The 21083-nt window shown below is 39.1% G+C and overlaps 1 protein-coding gene and 1 pseudogene across 1 annotated transcript; both read left to right on the top strand.

The window, feature by feature from the left end:
• Positions 1-541: 541 nt before the first annotated feature.
• On the top strand, positions 542-2485 carry rgs16 (regulator of G protein signaling 16). The gene is made up of 5 exons (XM_023294604.3): positions 542-689; positions 954-1037; positions 1152-1213; positions 1359-1525; positions 1634-2485. The coding sequence occupies exons 1-5, from the start codon at positions 649-651 to the stop codon at positions 1847-1849; spliced, it is 570 nt and encodes a 189-aa protein (XP_023150372.1). The 5' UTR covers positions 542-648; the 3' UTR covers positions 1850-2485.
• A 3513-nt stretch (positions 2486-5998) lies between these two features.
• LOC118469110 (uncharacterized) lies at positions 5999-12841 on the top strand (annotated as a pseudogene).
• The last annotated feature ends 8242 nt before the right edge of the window (positions 12842-21083 follow it).

The following is a 21083-nucleotide window of genomic DNA, read 5'->3' as shown; positions in this document are numbered from 1 at the left end:
AAGTGGAAAAGTTTAAGAACACTTTGAAGGTAATTCTAATTCAGAATAGCTAAAAGTTGACCTCCCTGTATCTGTGTGCAAACTTAACACTTTATATATACAGTACAGGGATTTTTCATGTATGCACTAGATATATGTTTGCTCTATACTCACTGATGAATGTAAATAAGCTGTTTTGAAAGAGAAGTGTGAAAACCAAACACGAAAAGAGTCACAGTGTTTTGGTTTTTCCCAGCCTCGTCCTTGTATATATTCCCCATTTTCTGACTTCATCATTTCTCATCCTCTCTCTCTCTCTCTCTCTCTCTCTCTCTCTCTCTCTCTCTCTCTCTCTCTCTCTCTCTCTCTCTCTCTCTCTCTCTCTCTCTCTCTCTCTCTCTCTCTCTCTCTCTCTCTCTCTCTCTCTCTCTCTCTCTCTCTCTCTCTCTCTCTCTCTCTCTCTCTCTCTCTCTCATCCTCTCTGTCTTTACTCATTGCGATTGGCTGAGAGGGCTGATGACACATCAGAGGCAGGGGAGGTAGGACTATAAAACCTCTGTTCTGGCTCCGTTCAGACGCAGACTATCTTGCTCTCCACTGAGTTTTACTGAAGGATATAAAGCACCATCTGACCAAGACACCACCTTAGACCAACTCCAACCTGCTGCTATGTGTAAAGGACTAGCATCACTGCCTACCTGCTTGGAAAGGTACACGAGGCTCTCTGCACTCACTCACACTACAGATGTTTGGGGATTTGGATTATATGACATGGAAGACGGCTCTGCTGCTTTATCACTGTGCATCTGTGTGTGTGAGGATTTGAGCTTAAGCCGTGTCAGTTCTAGGTTATGTAAAATGTAGACTTTGCCATCAGTGTGGATTTATTTAGTGCTTTTACTGATGGCTTGCCAGTGGGGATGCACACGTGGTCTTGTTAAAAATAAATCTAACCTGTTGTCTTTTTCTTTTAGGGCCAAAGAGCTGAAAGCAAGACTGGGAAGCTTTTTGCAAAAACCCAACTGGAATCTACCCTGTTGCAAAATAGGAAAAAATAAGTAAGCATCACTCTTACAATATATAACAACAATGTATGATTATTGTGACAGTTTTTTTTGTTTTGTTTTTATAAAATTCCAGGTTCAATCTAATTGTACTTCATCTATTTTCAGGCCAACCCTGGAGGAATGCCATAGGTGGAAAGAGTCTTTTGAAAAACTCCTGTCCAGCAAATGTAAGTAAACCTTTTGAAAATGCATATTACCACCAAGAAGGTGACTTTGAATGCCAGTAAACTGCACACATACAGGCACTTATCAGTGCAGCCCCTGCGGGCCCATTATGTACAATTAGTAATCAAATTTCATCTCTTTCCTCAGATGGACTGTGTGCCTTCACAACCTTCCTGGTCTCTGAGTTCAGCGAGGAGAACATTGCGTTCTACTTTGCTTGTGAGGATTACAGGAATACCAAGTGTCCTGCTAAACTACCCGCTAAAGCTCGGAAGATCTATGATGAATTCATTGGCAGTGAAGCTCCCCGGGAGGTAAGAACACACCACATCTCAAAGAAAGACTTATAGCTATTATCCTTTTCCAAAAAGACAAAAATAAAACTCCTTCTAATATGTTGTGTCCTTTTGTTCATTTTATAGATTAACATTGACCATGAAACCCGTGACATCACTAAAGCCAACATGCTGACCCCCTCATCGTCTTGCTTCGACCTGGCTCAGCATAGGATCTACATGCTCATGGCCAAAGACTGCTACCCTCGCTTCCTCCGTTCTCCAGCCTACAGGGATCTAGTGTGCCAAGCCAAGCCCAGCACCAAGGCCGACAAGCACCCCCAGCAGGAGAAGAAGGTGTGAAGTCTGTCCACGAGCCTACAAGGGATTGTTAGTGATCGCCTTAAGATTTGAGAAAGCAAGAGATGTTTGGCACGAAGTGCTGCAGTATGAAGCCGGTGCCGACACTGTCGCAGATGCACAGATCGTCGTGAGAGAAGCAGTGCATGAGGATATTCTGTAGATTCTGTCTCTTCAGAGATGAGAAAAGACTGGAGAGAAAAGTAAAATGAAGGAAAAGTTGAAGGTTGATGCCTTAAAGTGCAGTGTTGTGTAAGTACAGATGGAGTTTGGGCAGCAAAGAAAAACTTATTCTAAAGTGACTGAATGACAAACAGGAGGGCAGTAGATGTGAAAAATGCACTTTTCTTTGCCTTCGGGCAAACTTTTATGGTTGTGATGTGTAATGTCCCTCTGTCAGAGTTGTACACTGTTTGTGAACAGGCATGTATGGTACTTGATGAATTTGTATTTATTTGTATTTATTTGCCTGTAGTATATTTGTTACTTTTCTATCAAACCAATATGAAAATAATGTGCAATTCAATTTGTATTATATTATTTATATCACTGTTATCGTTTTTTTTACGTAGCAGAAAATAAACTAAATTGTTTGAAAAATAAAGTGTGGTTAAAAAAAGGTGAAATGTATTGTCTTTATTGAACAAATTCATGCTTTAAATATTATTTTCCTCTGTTGGATACTAGATGGGTTGCTAAGCAGAGCCACATACATACTTGCAGCACAGGAGCAAAAACAGAAAACAAACATTTCACGGTCATTAGGACAGTTTAAACCTGTAACATGGTTATTTTTAGTCTCTCATTTACCCTAGTGACATATATGCAGCATCAAATGTAAATATAAAGCCAGGTGAAGTCTGCACGTAGTTGTGCAAATATCCAGAATCCACAGGTTTAATCATCATTATCTGATATGGAAATGGCAATGATGTATTTGCTTTCTGCTATGAGGCATTGTGTGGATGATATTGTGCTGAACTGTTTTTCACCAAGGAAACTGCTGTGCTCTGTGTCATAAAGAACTCAGACAATGATATCACCCTTCTCCTCATGGCTTTTGTCCCCTATCATGTGAACGAAGAGCTTTCTAGGAAACAGGAAGCACAAGAGATGATGTGACAGCATTAACGTAATGGGAAGCGCTGTAAAACTTTATTATTACCTTGGACACTATTTGTACTGGCCATCAACAGCAGGTAATAAATGACAGCAAAGCTGCTACCAGGCTGGAGCTCCACCACTGCTGCTTGTTGAACCAAACAGACAGCGGGATAATGCATAACCCTATAGAGTTAAGTAATAATGACATTGATTACAATGATGGTGCTGGTTATATAATTTGTTCTCATTAAAATGTTAAAATTTGCCAGTATGATTGCTTTGGTACAGCAGGCAGACTCCAAAATGTGGCTAAATGTCTAGTTTGTATATTCAGATTTCATCAGTGTAGAGTGGAGCCATTATTAGGTGGACAACAGCGGGTCCCCAGCTCTGATCCATATGAACATCTCACAATGCTGCCTTCTTCTCCATGGCAACTCTTTGACATTTATATTTTAAAACTGAATTTATCCTTACCATCTGTAATACTCGTTTGGGATTTTGTAAGTTTTGACATACAGTGAACAGCGTTGCAGTGGACATGTCACAAATAGGCTATAGAGTACATTAGGTTTCCAAGATGAACCGTAAATATGAGAGGAAAATACTTTCACAATTAAATTTTAAAGGTAATTTTAAAGCGCTTTCTAGAAAAACATTTGATCAACACCCAGGAGCTGGAGCTGTTGGAGACCAAGCCAGAGCCAGAAGAGTGGATGGACAGAAACACAGCTGCAAATGAATAGTAAAATGGCTCCATGCCTGCATCAGAACATGCATAAGGTGATAAAACTGTACCCATGCATGTGTGATGAGTATTACTGCCCCATAATGACCAAGATTCAATGAATGCAGCTTTAAAGTTCACCTTTGTTTTGATTTTCAAGTGTTTTGGTTAATAGTGCTAAATGCTAACATTGTGCTAACCTTTGGCCTTTCAAACTGTGGAGGTGAGTGCATAATGCAATGTGTGCTGTACAATGTGTGAGTACACCAATTTTGGAGGTGTTGTATTGCACAGTGTGCAGAGCATGGAGCAAATGTGAGGTAGTATTTTACATGATTGTCTTTAAATACACATATTACAGCTAATTACTACTAATGACCAGTTTGGACCTTTGGACTGCAATAAACAAAAGCACATTATTTATTTCTTTATATGATGTGTTGACCTTTGAAAAGTCTTGATATCTAGGGAGAGTCCATTGACTGGAATGGACCTTCCAGGTTGACGAAATTTTGTCGCCACCATGTTGCATTCAAGTTGTCAGTGTCAAATACAGAAAGTAATGTGCCAGTATAAACACTGTCTATCTATAACCTTTTGGTCTTGCAGAACCTGAACTCAGAATTTATCATCTTGTCCATAGCATGAAAACCACCAAAACAGGACATGACCTCATGTATGGGTGAGTCTGCATCCAGTCCGACATGAATTCAGGAACTATGCTGCTCTACCGTCTCAGATTTTGTACAGAGTTTACTTATTGACACCACTATGTGAAATGACACAGACTGACCCATAATATCACATCCACACAATATTTGGTTAGTTGACATAAAACAGTTTTATAATATCAGTGCTTACAGTCATGTTTTTACCATGAACAGATCAAGTTGCCATGGTGACTTTGCCCTAGTTATTCATGGCTGCTTGCAGCTATGTTTTCATGTGTTTCTGTTTTCTTTGGTAGGATAGTTTATTTAACAATTGTGTTTTTATCTTTTGAGGTTTTGAGATTTGCTTCTGTGATATTTTTGCCTTTAATTCTGATTAATGGAAATGAATGAACTCTGATAGACTGCCTGGCCTTTTTTAGATTTAGGTGGATTCAGCCACCCACAACGTGGTTATTATCAAAAAAATAAATAAATTAAACACTTATCGATGAAATAATGAATTAAGGTTCCCTAGAAAAACAGACATTATGAAAGTCACTAGTTGTATCCACATGCTGTTAAGACCAGAAGAGTTCTCAAAGCATTACACAATTGCACCATTTATGTCCATAAATATTCACTGTGCTCCAAACTAAGACTCAGCTGAGCTCTACTCCTCCAAAGAGCTCATGCTGACACAAAGCAGTACTAACAGGCTTTTTTTTCTTTTTATAACCAACATCCAACATGATGGTTTTTAAGTAAATACATTTTTACATATTGCAACTGTTACATTTCATAAGTGAGAGCAGACTCAAGAGAAATGTGGATTTGTTTTATGACACAGGATTTTAGACGACACCAGCTTATATTACATGTTATAAAATCATTATAGCATTTTCAGTGTGAAGCAGAAAATTGTGCCTGCAGTGTGTGCCATAACTGTGAAGTTACACTGACATCTAGTGGTTTGATTTGGTATTACTGCATTTATTAAACCTTCCATTACTGCTGGAAATGTTTCCTTTTCAAGATATGTAGAATGTGACAATTTAATGACTAAAGTCATCAATGGTAGAAGACACTAAAAATGATAAATATTTTACTTGTGAAATACACTCTCTTGAATAGAAAATTAAACAGTCTGAACAGGACAAATGATTCATATCCACTAGAAAGCTACCAAAAGTACAATAAGACAGAGTTGATATTTGTTAGTTTTAAAGAGTCTCGAACAATAAAGGATGAGAATCACTGTTTTGGACCATTTTCATTTAATAATTGAATTGAATTGAATTTCATTGCATTTTATTGTAATTCATTTTATTTCACACTACTAAGTTGTAATTACCCATTTGAACAGATTTGTTTTGTAATAAAGACATTTAGCTAAGTATAAATTTTAAGTCCAGACAAATGCTGAAAAAAATCAATTTAAATTAAATTTTTAAGTAAAATCAGTCCCTCCAGGAATTTGCGGTGTTGCGATCGCACGTGAATTCAACCAATCTCCACGAATGCTGCACGACCTTGCTATTTTGTCCAATCATCACAACTTTTCCGCAATTTTGGCCAGCCTCCCATGAGTTACACCAATCATAGCAGTCCCCAGCTCAAACGTAATGCACATACGTCACCGAATTCACTTCCTTGTTTATGGTTTGAAAATCCAGTCGTGCGATACAAATGTCTCTCACTTACCAACAAAAATTACTGCAAACAATGCAAAACTATTCCCTGATCTTCTTCATGAAAGCGGACCACAGACCAGACAAATCACCGCGAAGGAAGCTGTTGCATCCAGATCTGTTGTGAACACTGAAAGAATGAAGGTAAATTAGATGAATTACTCTGCCAAGGAACGCAGCAGTGTTTGGTGACGAACGGTGTTCTAGTTTGACTGGTGATCAGGTTAACTGGCGATAGTTTCCGTCTCCAGATGTTTCGTTCGCAGATTCGTCACGATCAGACCTGGATTTACGTGAAATAAAGATACCAGATAAAGAAGACGTCGTCGAAAAACGTCGGCATCACTGCTTAATAAAGTCTGTATCCATGTAAATATCATCTACAGACAGTAAAAAGAAATGTGCGGGCCGAAATAAAAAACACGTATTTTTCAAGTACGGTGAGAGGATTCGAAACCACGTAATCCAGCGAAAAAACTATGAGATCACCGTTTTACTCATTATACTACCAATCAGCTCGACAAGCATTCTGCTTCATCTATATGGATCACTGTCATCCTGTCAGGTGTTTAACACCTGGTGATTGTTCAGGAAACACGTCCATGTCAGCTGGGGATAATCACAACTTAACACAGGCTTCCTAGTTAACAACGGGTCAGAAAACTATTTATTGTCTCACCAAGAAAACCCACAACATGAAAGCACGTCCGCTGCTGTGTTGTGTGTTAGTTTGTGTGTTCAGTGGAACAGATCCAGAGCAGAACTTCAGGTTTAACTCGGGTTTGTTCTCAGAAACACTCAGACCCTCAGCAGCCTCCCATCAGAACAACACGCAGCACATCAGCTTGATTTGCTAAAATACATCGGAACAAACTGAGACCACGTTGTCAAAACTAGTCACTCAGAAAACAATAAAAACTCGTTCAGTCATCCACGTCCTAACCGTCATTTCAGAGCACTTTAACCGCTGACAATACTTTTTTTTTTGTTTTTTGTTTTTTTTTTTTTCAAAAGGAAGTAAAGGGATCCGACCTGGTCAAAACAAACAATATATTTGTGTCTTCCCAAACACCCTGGCTGGTTTAGAAATGGCAGAAGATACTTTTAAAGATGTCACAGAGGAAGACTAGTGTGAATTGTGGTGATTGACAGTATTTGATTTAATGACATGTTCCTAATCCACCTTAGAGTACATATAGGCTAAATATACAAATATGGCAGCACAATATCTTCAGAGTCCAACAGGAATATCTGTAGTTGTAACGTTCATATATGACTGTAGTCTACTTCAATACATGCAATAGGTGCTCATGGCTCATTGTGTAGAACGAATAAACCATTGTTTGTTTTGACCACATCGAATCCCTTTACTTCGTTTAAAAAAAAAAAAAAATATATATATATATATATATATATATAAAATATATATATATATATATATATATATATATATATATATATATATATATATATATATATATATATATATATACATATATATACATATATATACATATATACATATATACATATACATATATATACATATATATACATATATATACATATATATACATATATATATACATACATATATACACATACATATATACATACATATATATACATATATATATACATATATATATACATATATATACATATATATATATATATATATATATATATATATATATATATATATATATATATATATATATATATATATATATATATATATATATATATTGCCAACGGTTAAAGTGCTCTGAAATGACGGTTAGGACATGGATGACTGAACGAGTTTTTATTGTTGTCTGAGTGACTAGTTTAAACAACGTGGTCTCAGTTTGTTCGGATGTATTTTTGGAAATCAAGCTGATGTTGTGCTGCGTAGTGTTAAACACCTGGCAGGATGACAGTGATCTATATGGATGAAGCAGAATGTTTGTAGAGCTGATCGGTAGCACAATGAGTAAAACGATGGTCTCGTAATTTTATCGCTGGATTACGTGGTTTCGAATCCTCTCACCATACTTGAAAAATACGTGTTTTTTATTTCGGCCCGCACATTTCTTTTTACTGTCTGTAGTTCATATTTACATGGATATAGACTTTGTTAAGTAGTGATGCCGACGTTTTTTGGTGAGGTCTTCTTTATCTGGTATCTTTATTTCACGTAAATCCAGGTCTGATCGTGACGAATCTGCGGACGAAACATCTGGAGACGGAAACTATCGCCAGTTAACCTGATCACCAGTCAAACTGGAACACCGGTGCGACGGCTCTCCAAAAGTTTCGATTTTACGCAAAAATAATCCTCCAGAACTGGCTTCAGATATGACTGATCTGCTTTTGGTTGAACACAAAGATAAAACTACAGAGATAGAAGCTGTGCCCCAGAGGTAAGATGACATTTCTTCATTTAAATCTATTATTATGTCCCATCTGCTTTTAAACTACATGTACTATTCAGCCAAAGTTACTGATTTGAACTAGTGCAAAAATGAGGGAAAATGGATATTTCCTGTCTTTTTTTTTTGGTAATTTTTCTACCAGGTGTTAAACTGAACTTGGCCATAATAATCTCATAAATGAAAGTAGCTTCACTTGTTTTGGACGAGAATCAGCTGGAAGTTTCCTGAAGTATCAGTTACTGGTGCTCATAAAATCAGCTGATGGCTGCCATGATACTTGTTTTTACCAGCAGTTTATCTAAACCTCCTCAGGTCAGAGGTTTTTAAACCACATTTAGTAAACCAGTCCATTTTTAACAGTCTCTTCAGAAAGCATTCACTCAATTCCAGAAATTATTGTGTAGTAAATTCAATTTTAAATGAATAAAAGTGGATTTTTTTACTTATTATTCTACAATTTGTAACCCATAATGACAAAATGAAAGTAATTTAGATTATATTCATGTGGCACTTCTCTGAACAAAACTTCTTTACAAAAGCAAACATTTAAGAAGACTATTAACTCTTGATAAAAAAAATCTGTGAAAAATAAACAGCTGAAGAGCATGAAAATAGAGACCACTATGATCATGCAATCATAAAGGCTTTATGATAAAAGAATGTTTTAAGAGTTTAAAAGAGATGTTGCTCATCTGATTCAAATTTATCCCATTTCACAGTTATTAAGAAACTGTTTACTCCAGGAAATACTGAAAGCTTTAAGTATAGTTTATAATCTCACCACAGTTCCCTGGACGCCATAGCTGAATGTGGCCTTATATACACAGGTGTGAGCTTTTTCTAAATTGTCCAATCAAATCAAGCGGCCACAGGTGGCAGCTAAGATCTCAAGGAGGAGCAAAGCAAGCAGGACACAGCTGACTGCAATTTAGAGCCACAGCAAAGAGTCTGAATAGTTTTGTAAATGGAAAATCCTTGATATTTAATAAATTTGGTAAAATTAACAAATATATGCTTTCATTTTGTCATTATAGGCTATTTAGGGTTAATTGATGAAGAAAAATGCCACTTTCATTAATTTAAAATACAATTAGGATGCAATAAAACGTCCAAAAAGTATAAGGATATGAATGCTTTAAAAGATATTGTATCATTAGGTTCAATGTGATGTAGTTTCCAAAGATATCATTGTCTATGATGTCTGTTGCGCTTGTAAATCAGAACATTAAGTATATTTATCTTCAAGACTTGTCTTAAATCTTTTTTAATCTATCATCTTTGTCAAAGTAATGCAGTGATAGCTGTCTGTATATCCTAGCGTATGTTCTATTTCTATTCTATTTCTATCTTCACATTTTAAGCTTCTGGACTTTTCTAATACTCTATTTTATTATAAATACCTGCATTTTTGGCACCTGTTTCTTCAACCAACACGATTTGCACATTCTTTTATACACCAATCAGGCATAACATTGTGACCACTTGAACCCAGTGGGGCATGGACCCAGGACCTCTTGGGATGTCCTGTAGTACCGGGATGGTGGCAGTGAATTCTGTGGGTCCTATGGGTTGCAGGGTGGAACCTAACTAGATCAGGCTTATCCTGGCACATCCCACAGATGCTCAGTAAGATCTGGATCTGGGGAGTGTGGAACCCGGGTGACCATCTTAGCTCTGTTGTGTTCCCCGGGTCACTCCTGAGCAGTTTTTGTGGTGTGTCGGGGTGCATTGTCCTGCTGAGGGTGACATCTGGCATCAAGGACTGCTGTTGCCATGGGTGGTTGGGTGAGTTGCTGGACCTGCCATGTTTAGGTGGGTGGTACATGTCAAACATCCACATGAATGTCAGGACTCAAGGTTTCCCAGCAGAACATTTCATTATAAAAAGATGATTGATGTTATTCACTTCACCTGTCAGTGGTCATAATGTTGTGGCTGATCGGTGTATATTGTCTCCTTATCTACCTTGAATGTAGCGTGTGTGAGCTCCTGGATTTCTAGAATTGCCTGAAGGGGATAAATAAAGTGTCTGTCTGTTTTAATTCTGCATACTTTTAATGGTGGCAGTTTGTCGAAGCATTACAGAACATAAAACAGAGCTCATGTGGTAACCCACAGACTTTCTCAATAGAAGCGTTATACTTCCTGTTTACATCAATCAAAGCCACCAAATTATAAGAACTGCTCCAAAACCTAAGGCAAACTGATGGTCCAAATCTACCTAATACAAAGAACAAAAATGGGAGTTACAAAATATACTATGGACTATTTCAATAAAGTGTTTCTGTAAATCTTATTTTTCAGTATTCATGGTTTCAGATTTTTTTTTCACACAGAACATGAGCATTCAGGGCCTACCAGAGATGAAGGGCTATGACCCACTAGATACCACCCTCAAGTTTGTCACCAGGAGGGACGACTTGGATCCAATTTGTAAGATTCTTTTTCTTTTTCACTGAACAGAAAAATGCTACAAACAACAGTTTCAGTAGTTTTTCTTCCCCTTCCTCTGTAATTGTCTCCTCATATTTTCATGAACTCACAGCTGTATGAACTGCATATTACCAAGTAATGTAGCTGATATTTGCTTTTGCCCACCTCAGCCTCAGATGATGACTCTCTCAGAGCAGAGATGTCCTGCGGCCACGCCGTCACTCCTGAATCTCTAACACAGTGGTGTCGCAACCTGCTGGACCAGGTATAATGGATGCAGTATCTGTATGTGCACAATGGAATCGAAAGAGAGACAAGATTATACACATCGATGAGACGGGATACAGGTGAAGCCAATGAGGGCAGAACAGACAATCAGAAAGGAGGGAAAACAGAGAAAGAGAGGAAGCACAAGCACTAAGTAGCTTATTGAAAAGGGATGTAAACTGTGCACTTACAAAGATAGGGACAGGAGATATAAAAGCAGAAACCAAAGCCAGGTCAGATTTAAAAACAAGAAAAATACTCAGAGAGCGCAGTACTCCACCAAGGCTTCTGAGTCGCTGTGTCATTTCCGACAAAAAAAATGACCTTGCACTGCGCACAGGCGTGTGTTATGCATGTGTACGTTATATACAGATATCGAATTGCGTGACTTAAATATGTAGCAGGCGGTGGAAAGTGATGGAACTCGGAAACACCCCAACAATTTAATCAATTGTTCCTTGTATGATTTCCAACAGATAAGTCCCGATAAGTCCACAGCAGTCGATTTGCAGTAGGATCGCAATTTTGTGATCGTCAGCAGGCAACTGACGTAGTGTTCACTTGTTATCATAGTTACAGTGACCACGATCTCGCAATGATACAGAAGTCTTTAACAAATCCATAGATCCAGACTAGAAGGCGAAAATCTAATCACTTGGTCCTTGTGTCATTTCTGACCTTCCCTGAAAATTTCATCCAAATTCGTTATTCGGTTTTTGAGTAATGTTGCGAACAGACAGACAGACAGACGCTTATCGCCACAAAACTCCAACGTGTTCCTTGATGGAGTGAAAAGTATATGAAAAGTAGGAGAACAGAAGTATAAACTTGCAAGAAAGAGAAATGCTCAAGTAGAGTCAGATCTCTTAATTACCTCAATATTCTACTTAAGTAAAAAGTCCCTTGATTGCTTTCTGTCATTTCAAAATGATTTTTCTTTGTGTTTTAAGGGGCATTACACATTTAAATGCCCTGCACTGGTAGAGGGGACCACAAGGTGCAATAAGGCGTGGTCGTACCAAGAGGTGCCAGACTGGCAGATTTATCTGTTGAGGAAATGCAGCACTTTGAGGACAACATGGCCCGCATGGCTGCTGCTAGACACTGCGAGTTTCAGCCAGTAAGTGGTCCAGTGCTCTGTGGTTGTATTAATGCTGACTTTTCAGGGATTTACTCTGACTCAAACATTAAAACCAAATCAAGTGGACTGATGTTTATTTTTTCTTCACTGTTCTCCCCCATCAGTGTCCCCAGTGCAAAACAAACATGGAGAGGAAGGATCTTTCCAACCTGTGTGTCATATGTATCATATGCACAGCTGATCAGGGGGGAACCTATCAGTTCTGCTGGCAGTGTCAGAAGCCATGGAAGGGCTCAGCTCCTCGATCGGACCGCTGTGGCAACGATGACTGCATCAACAGGGACCTGCAACTGCTGCAGACATGCAAATCCATCGACCTGCCGGAGGTGGCGGGCGTCACCAGCTGCCCCTCTATCCGACTCTGTCCTACATGTGGCATGAAGATAGAACATAGTAGACAAAACTGCAAAAATGTTATATGTCCTCGATGTCATAAGGAGTTCTGCTTTGTTTGCCTGAAACTAACGCGGCAATGTTGCAAGACCAGTTCACCATTCAGAATCTGCCCAGGCGGTGTAGCTCCAAGACAGACTTCTATTCCGGTATGGCAGAGAAAATGAAGGCAATCCAGGTGTCTTATCTTAATTCAACAAGAGATCTTTAACAGAAGTGTTTAAAAACACAACAAAAAATCAATGCATTTATTTTGAAAGGTCTCAATATAGTCTCCTGGACACCAAATGTTTGTGGCATGTAACTCTGCTCCACAAGACAACTAGGTTCTTATTTGTGGTTTCTCTGCCTCCCTCTGGCTGAACTTTAAATTGCACATGACAAATATGTTTGGTATTTACCTCTGAATCTCCATTACTGAAATACTTAAGATGTTTTATATATACAAAATGGAACCTGTTTTATTTTAATTAGCTTTTTCTGTATACCAGTGTGGCAAAATCTACCTGGTAAAACTTAATTTATACTCAGTGTGAGAGGGAATCTTTTATAAAAAATAGATCTGAATGTAAATTTTGATTTACATCTCAAATTCACCCAGACAAGGCTATTGTGTGTCTGTATCATTAACATTAGAAACACTCATTAAGATCAAGTAAATTAAACATAACTTAAGGTTTTGTGTTTTCATTCCAATCAGACAAGTGTCATGGTACTTTTCTTTATTACATCACAACATATTCATTCAAACAGATTCAAACACAGAAGACAATAATTAAAGGTTAATATAAAGTAATTATCAAGCTGATTAATAATTATATTCCAGATTATTTAGATATGAGATTTAAACTTTTTTTTTGCATTTCTTAAAGACTTAAAGAGCCTTTATTGTCATTGTTCAGAAGTACAATGAAATTTGTCTGAAGAACGTGACAATTAGCAGCAGTGCAAATAATAAAAATAGTTTAAAAATACTCTCAAATAATAAAAAGAAGAATCAAAGTACTATATACAAACAAAGTAAAGTGATCAGTGCTGATAAAGTGGTCCAGTGTTGAAATAGAGTTCTTATTGCATAGATGAACTGGGAGGGGGGAATGACTGGGTGGTGGGGCAATGAGTGGGGGGGTGTGATGGCAGCGACAGCTCTGGGGAAGAAGCTGTTCTGCAGTCTGCTGGTTTTTGTTTTTAATGACAGCCTCCGCAGAAAGAAAAGTCTCTGCTGAGCCTTCTTCACCAAGTGGGAGGTGTTGGAGGTCCATGTGAGATCACTGGTGATGTGGAGACCCAGGTACTTGATATTGCTGACCCTCTCCACCTCCTCTCCATTTATGCAGAGAGGTTGGGGGGGGGGCATTTTTCTGGCTCTCCTCAAGTCCACAATGATCTCTTTTGTTTTGATGGTATTCATCACCAGGTCACTTTCAGAGCACCAGCTGACCAGGTGCTGGACCTTCTCCCTGTAGTGGGTCTCGTTGTTGTCAGATATTAATCCCACTATGGTGGTGTCATCAGCAAACTTTACTGTCGTGTTGGAGGGGTGGATGGAGGTACAGTCATGTGTGAAAAGGGTGAACAGGGCCGGGCTGAGGACGCAGCCCTGAGGTGCACCTGTACTCAGTGTGAGTGTGGATGATGTCACCTCTCCTACTCTGACACTCTGTGGTCTGCCGGTGAGAAAGCTGTGGATCCAGGAGCAGATTGTGGTGTCTAGTCCCAGATGGCCAAGCTTGGTTATCAGTTTATGGGGGGAGATGGTGTTGAATGCTGATGTAAAATCAACAAATAGCATTCTAACATAGGTGTTGGGGCCCTCCAGGTGGGTCAGGGCCGTGTGCAGGCAGTTGAGATGGCGTCTTCCGTTGATCTGTTTGCCCTATAAGCAACTGGTGGATGTCCAGATCAGCAGGAATGATGTCCTTGATGTAATGCAGGACCAGCCTCTCAAAGCACTTCATTATTATTGGTGTCAAGGCAACTGGGCGGTAGTCATTCAGGCATTTCACTGCCTGTTTCTTGGGCACGGGCACTATAGTGGTGAATTTAAGGTATGTGGGGACTACAGCCTGCTGTAAGGACCGGTTGAAAATGTCCGTAAACACGCCTACTAGCTGGTCTGCACATGCCTTCAGGACCCGGCCCGGCACCCCGTCTGGACCTGCTGCCTTGGTGATATTGATTTTCTTCAGTGTTGACCACTGTTCCCTCTAAGCTGCGCGCGTGCATGCGCAATTGCGCACTGCTGACACAGTCTCCGTGCACAGAAAAAAAAATCCAACCTAAATTATAAATAAAATAAACACGTAACAATTCATTCTGTGCTATTTTTCAATGTGAGTCAGTGAGTGACCGGTGACTGGCTGCTGCCGCCAATGATGCGATTCACATACGTATTTACCATAGACTGTATATAATGGTATTTATGCAGCTAATCAACGTCAGGCGTCCTTATGTGCAGCCACCGTTGTTCTCATAGATATGAATGAGTAGATACGACACGCCCCTTTGAGCTGCGTGCTACGGCGAGGCTAAGCTAGTGGGAGCAAAGTTTCAGTGCATTCTCTTTTTTTTTTTTGTCTGCATTTGTTCTCATTGTTTAACTCCACAAAAGAGGTGTCAACATTGTATGAGATTGATGCATATTTTAGTCTTGCAGCCAAATATTTTAATATTTAGTGCATGTGTGTGACCATCACCAGCCCTCCCTGAAAGCTAAGCAGACATTCTTTATTAGAATTCCCTATTATAAGCCAGGGAGGGCAGTGCTACACCTCAGTGATGTGTGGGGCAAACAAAGACTGAACAGGACGAACAGGACAAACAGGACGAACAGGGATAGAAATTAACAGGCGGAGCTATTGCAATTAAAGATTGTAAGGTGGTGTGTTATTCCCAACTACTAACTATCCATCAATAAAAAAAAAATTTGAAAAAAGAAAAGAAAACCAAACCAACACAAAAGAAAAAGAGATTCAATAAATAAATAATTAAACAAATGGTACTGAGCACCATAATTGTGGATGTCTTGATAGTATAGAATAGAATAGAATAGGCCAGAAGAGGATACTAGTGAAAGAGAGAATGAGTTTAGGGTAGAGACTCTGGAGAGATTCTCAGCACATTCTGGCAGGTCCCATCATTCGCTGACAATGGGACTCGGCAGTGGCTGGCGAGACCTGATCAAACATGCAAGTGTGAAGGACCCCAAAGCCCAGAACAGCAATCACGGCAAGGCAGGGCCAAGCCGACAGGGCACCCCTCCCCCCGGGCCGTAGGAGCCACAGGGCGGCGCCCCCAGAGAGCCACCGGGGCCACCTTGAACGACGCGAACCCGGAGAACAAGAGGGAGCAGCTACCGACACCCCCAGCGCGCCAAGACCGACCCAGGCGGCCCGGGGCACGAGGACCCACCCGCCACCCAAACCCCAACCCCGCCCACCCCAGTCCCCACCAAACCCCCCACCCCCACCCCCTCCCCCCTTACAGTTACAATTCAGATTTTTTTCCTCTAAATTTAGCATCTTTCGTCAGGTTTCAGGGCTCTCAAGGTGAATCTCTACCTGATAAATGTTATAATTCTGATATTTTTCTTATAAATTTAGCATCTTTCTGCAGGTTTCAAGGTTCTCAGTGTGAATCTCTGCCCAATAAATGTTATAATTCTGAAGTTTTTCTTCTAAATTTAGCATCTTCCTGCAGGTTTCAGGGCTCTCAGAATGAATCTCTACCTTATAAATATTATAATTTTGATGTTTTCCTCTAAATTGAACATCTTCCTGCAGGTTTCAGGGCTCTCGGGGTGAATCTCTACCTTATAAATGTTATAATTCTGATATTTTTCTTATAAATTTAGCATCTTTCTGCAGGTTTCAAGGCTCTCAGGGTGAATCTCTGCCTGATAAATGTTATAATTCTGATATTTTTCTTATAAATGTATCGTCTTTCTGCAGGTTTCAGGGCTCTCGGGATGAATCTCTGCCTGATAAATGTTATAATTCTGATGTTTTTCCTCTGAACTTGATGTCTTCCTGCAGGTTTTGGTGTAATTTCTCAGTTTTTCCTCTAAATTTAGCAACTTCCTGCAGGTTTCAGGGCTCTCAGGATGAATCTCTACCTGATAAATGTTATAATTCTGATGTTTTTCCTCTAAATTTAGCATCTTCCTGCAGGTTTTGGTGTAATTTCTCAGTTTTTCCTCTAAATTTAATGTCTTTCTTCAGGTTTCAGGGTTCTCGGGATGAATCTCTACCTGATAAATGTTGTTATTTTTATGTTTTTCCTCTAAATTTAGCATCTTTCTGCAGGTTTTAGGATGAATCTCTGCCTGATAAATGTTATAATTCTGATGTTTTCCTCTAAATTTAACGTCTTTCTGCAGGTTTCAGGACGAGTCTCTACCTGATAAATGTTGTTATTTTGATGTTTTTCCTCTAAATTTAGCATCTTCCTGCAGGTTTCAGGGCTCTCAGGGTAAATCTCTACCTGATAAATGTTATAATTCTGATGTTTTTCCTCTAAATTTAGCATCTTTCTGCAGGTTTTAGGATGAATCTCTGCCTGATAAATGTTATAATTCTGATGTTTTCCTCTAAATTTAACGTCTTTCTGCAGGTTTCAGGATGAGTCTCTACCTGATAAATGTTGTTATTTTGATGTTTTTCCTCTAAATTTAGCATCTTCCTGCAGGTTTCAGGGCTCTCAGGGTAAATCTCTACCTGATAAATGTTATAATTCTGATGTTTTTCCTCTAAATTTAGCATCTTTCTGCAGGTTTCAGGATGAATCTCTACCAGATAAATGTCATAATCCTGATGTTTTCCTCTAAACTTGATGTCTTCCTGCAGGTTTTGGTGTAATTTCTCAATTTTTCCTCTAAATTTAGCATCTTCCTGCAGGTTTCAGGGCTCTCGGGATGAATCTCTACCTGATTAATGTCATAATTCTGATATTTTTCTGATAAATTTAACATCTTCCTGCAGGTTTTGGTATAATTTTGATGTTTTCTCTCTAAATTTAGCATCTTCCTGCAGGTTTCAGGGCTCTCAGGGTAAATCTCTACCTGATAAATGTTATAATTCTGATGTTTTTCCTTTAAATTTAGCATCTTTCTGCAGGTTTCAGGATGAATCTCTACCAGATAAATGTCATAATCCTGATGTTTTCCTCTAAACTTGATGTCTTCCTGCAGGTTTTGGTGTAATTTCTCAATTTTTCCTCTAAATTTAGCATCTTCGTGCAGGTTTCAGGGCTCTCGGGATGAATCTCTACCTGATTAATGTCATAATTCTGATATTTTTCTGATAAATTTAACATCTTCCTGCAGGTTTTGGCATAATTTTGATGTTTTCTCTCTAAATTTAGCATCTTTCTGCAGGTTTCAGGGCTCTCAGGGTGAATCTCTGCCTGATAAATGTTATAATTATGTTTTTCCTCTAAACTTGATGTCTTCCTGCCAGTTTTGGTGTAATTTCTCAGTTTTTCCTCTAAATTTACCATCTTGCTGCAGGTTTCAGGGCTCTTGGGATGAATCTCTACCTGATAAAAGTTATTTTGATGTTTTCCTCTAAATTTAGCATCTTTCTGCAGGTTTCAGGATGAATCTCTACCTGATAAATGTTGTTATTTTCATGTTTTTCCTCTAAATTTAGCATCTTTCTGCAGGTTTTAGGATGAATCTCTGCCTGATAAATGTTATAATTCTGATGTTTTCCTCTAAATTTAACGTCTTTCTGCAGGTTTTACGATGAATCTCTCCCTGATAAATGTTATAATTCTGATGTTTTCCTCTAAATTTAACGTCTTCCTGCAGGTTTCAGGACGAGTCTCTACCTGATAAATGTTGTTATTTTGATATTTTTCCTCTAAATTTAGCATCTTTCTGCAGGTTTCAGGGCTCTCAGGGTGAATCTCTGCCTGATAAATGTTATAATTATGTTTTTCCTCTAAACTTGATGTCTTCCTGCCAGTTTTGGTGTAATTTCTCAGTTTTTCCTCTAAATTTACCATCTTGCTGCAGGTTTCAGGGCTCTTAGGATGAATCTCTACCTGATAAAATTTGTTATTTTCATGTTTTTCCTCTAAACTTGATGTCTTCCTGCAGGTTTTGGTGTAATTTCTCAGTTTTTCCTCTAAATTTAGCATCTTTCTGCAGGTTTCAGGATGAATCTCTGCCTGATAAATGTTATAATTTTGATGTTTTCGAACCTTCTGAAAGGTGACAATCTTCTTGTTTTTACAGTTTCTTACTAGAGGAGGGCAGGTTTTGTTTTTTTTTTACTTGGGGAGGGCAACTTTGGGAGTAGTTTTAATGAGAGCAGGTTTGGGGCTGGTTTTACTTTGAGGGCAGATTTGGGGGTAGTTTTACTCAGGGACGGCAGGTTTAAGGGCAGTTTTACTTGTTGAGGGCAGGTTTTGGGCTGTCTTTTACTTGGTGAGGATAGATTTGGGGCAGTTTTACTTGATGAGGACAAGCTTTGGGCTATTTTTTACTTGATGGGGTAGATTTGGGGGCAGTTTTATTCGTTGAGGGCAGGTTTAGGGGCAGTTTCACTTGTTGAGGGCATTTTTTGGGCTTTTTTTACTTGGTGAGGGCAGGTTTGGGGGTAGTTTTACAAGAGGATATGAGGTTTTGGGCTACTTTTCACCCAGGGTGGTAGATTTGGGGACAGTTTTCCTAGGTGAGGAAAGGTTTTGGGCTGTCTTTTGACCGGGGCCGGTAGATTTGGGGGTAATTTTTCTCATTGAGGGCAGGTTTGGGGGTAGTTTTTCTAGGTAAGTGTCAATTAGGAGTGAAATTTTGGCCCTTTTTTTTTTTTAAATCCAGGGGAGGGCAGGTTTGAGGCAGTTTTACTTGGTAAGGGTAGATTTGGGGGAAGTTTTACCCAGGGAGAGCAGGTTTAAGGGTACTTTTACTCGAAAAGGGCAGGTTTTGGGGTAGTTTTACTTGGTAAGGCTAGTTTAGGGGGCAGTTTTACCTGGGGAGGACAGGTTTTGGGCTGTTTTTTTTTACCAGCTCCATTAAGTTATGTGAACTTGTTTGTGTTCTTTATCTCAAATTGTCATGGTAAGTTTTGAATGTTGAACTCAAGTTTATAAGTTTTAGAAAATTAAAGTTAAAGTAATTAATTGTTTTAACTATTTGTAAGTTTTATCAGGACCTTCAGTGTTGATTTAACTTATTTCTGTAAGTTATACCTTGAAAAAAGAAACGGGGTGCTGGGTGGAGGGAGAGGAGGGTCCTGCAGAAGAAATACCATAATTTTGGGATTAGTCAAAAATAAAACTGTAAAGCTATGATATCTAATAATTATCGTGCTCACCAGTTCTCTAAATTGGACAAACCATCTTATTTCAACCACAACTTAATTATTGACAAACAATATAGAAAACAGCGTGGACTACTTCCAGCTGCGGAGGGACACCTTTTTCCCGCTAGCTGCAATCAGACGCAGTGACGCAGCAGAGTGCAACTGACCAGGGTGGAGGGATACGTCATTCTGCTGGGAGAAGAGACACAGCGAGGAGGTAAGTTATCTTCTGAAAGTGCATTTGAGTTTTTGTCGATAAAATTTAAAAACAATGTCATTTTCTTCTGTGATAAAATGGAGTAAAGTCAGCACGTTGACAGAGCTTTGCGAATATGACTACATTTTCGTGTTTTTCTCTGTGCTAATCCATCCCGTTAGTCGAAGTTTGAAATGGCGCATTAGTAAATTACACCACTGTTGTCCATGGGGGACGTATTTTAGTTGACGGGCGTTCATTTAGGTTACAAATGCTTCCGACGTGACAGGAGCAATTAAAAAAAAAACTTTTGAACTCAACATTTGCCTGCAAGGAACTGCTGGCTAACGTTACCCATTTGTTAGTTAGCTAGTTTGGACACAGTCACGGTAAAATAGTGCTGGATATATTCTGGTATGCCCGCGAAAGCTGAGTCACGTCACGCACCCCCTCCCCCCACCTAGAGTCAGGGCTCGCTTTCAGCCGTCGGCGCCGTAAGTTTTAACTCATGAAATAACACGTTAATGAAGTCTAAAGACTTGGACGCTTATATTTACTGCATGTAGTCAACGTATTTGTCGATGGTCCGAGTGTTTGAGGGGAGGCATTTGTGTTTGTACGGCGTATCGTAATGAAACGAGCTGAAATACCGTTAATTTCTTGCATTGACGCGCCGCTTTTTATCCACCGCCGCGCGCGCTCTCTATTCATCCTCTTGCTCGCGCTATCACAACCGAGCTCCCTCTCGAGACCGCAGCTGCTCTGTGAATGAACATCGTTGTCAGGTTGCAGCACTGTCTGAATTGTGTGTGACTTGTCGAGTTTATTCTGCTTTTCCTAATGACCCTACAATCTACAGTTAATTTTATTGTTCATTCAATCTGGTGGTTATTAAATTGATTATTCCATAA

This window comes from Amphiprion ocellaris, chromosome 2, assembly GCF_022539595.1.
Source record: "Amphiprion ocellaris isolate individual 3 ecotype Okinawa chromosome 2, ASM2253959v1, whole genome shotgun sequence".
Lineage (NCBI taxonomy): Eukaryota > Metazoa > Chordata > Actinopteri > Pomacentridae > Amphiprion > Amphiprion ocellaris.
This window is presented reverse-complemented; position numbering and strand designations above follow the sequence as displayed.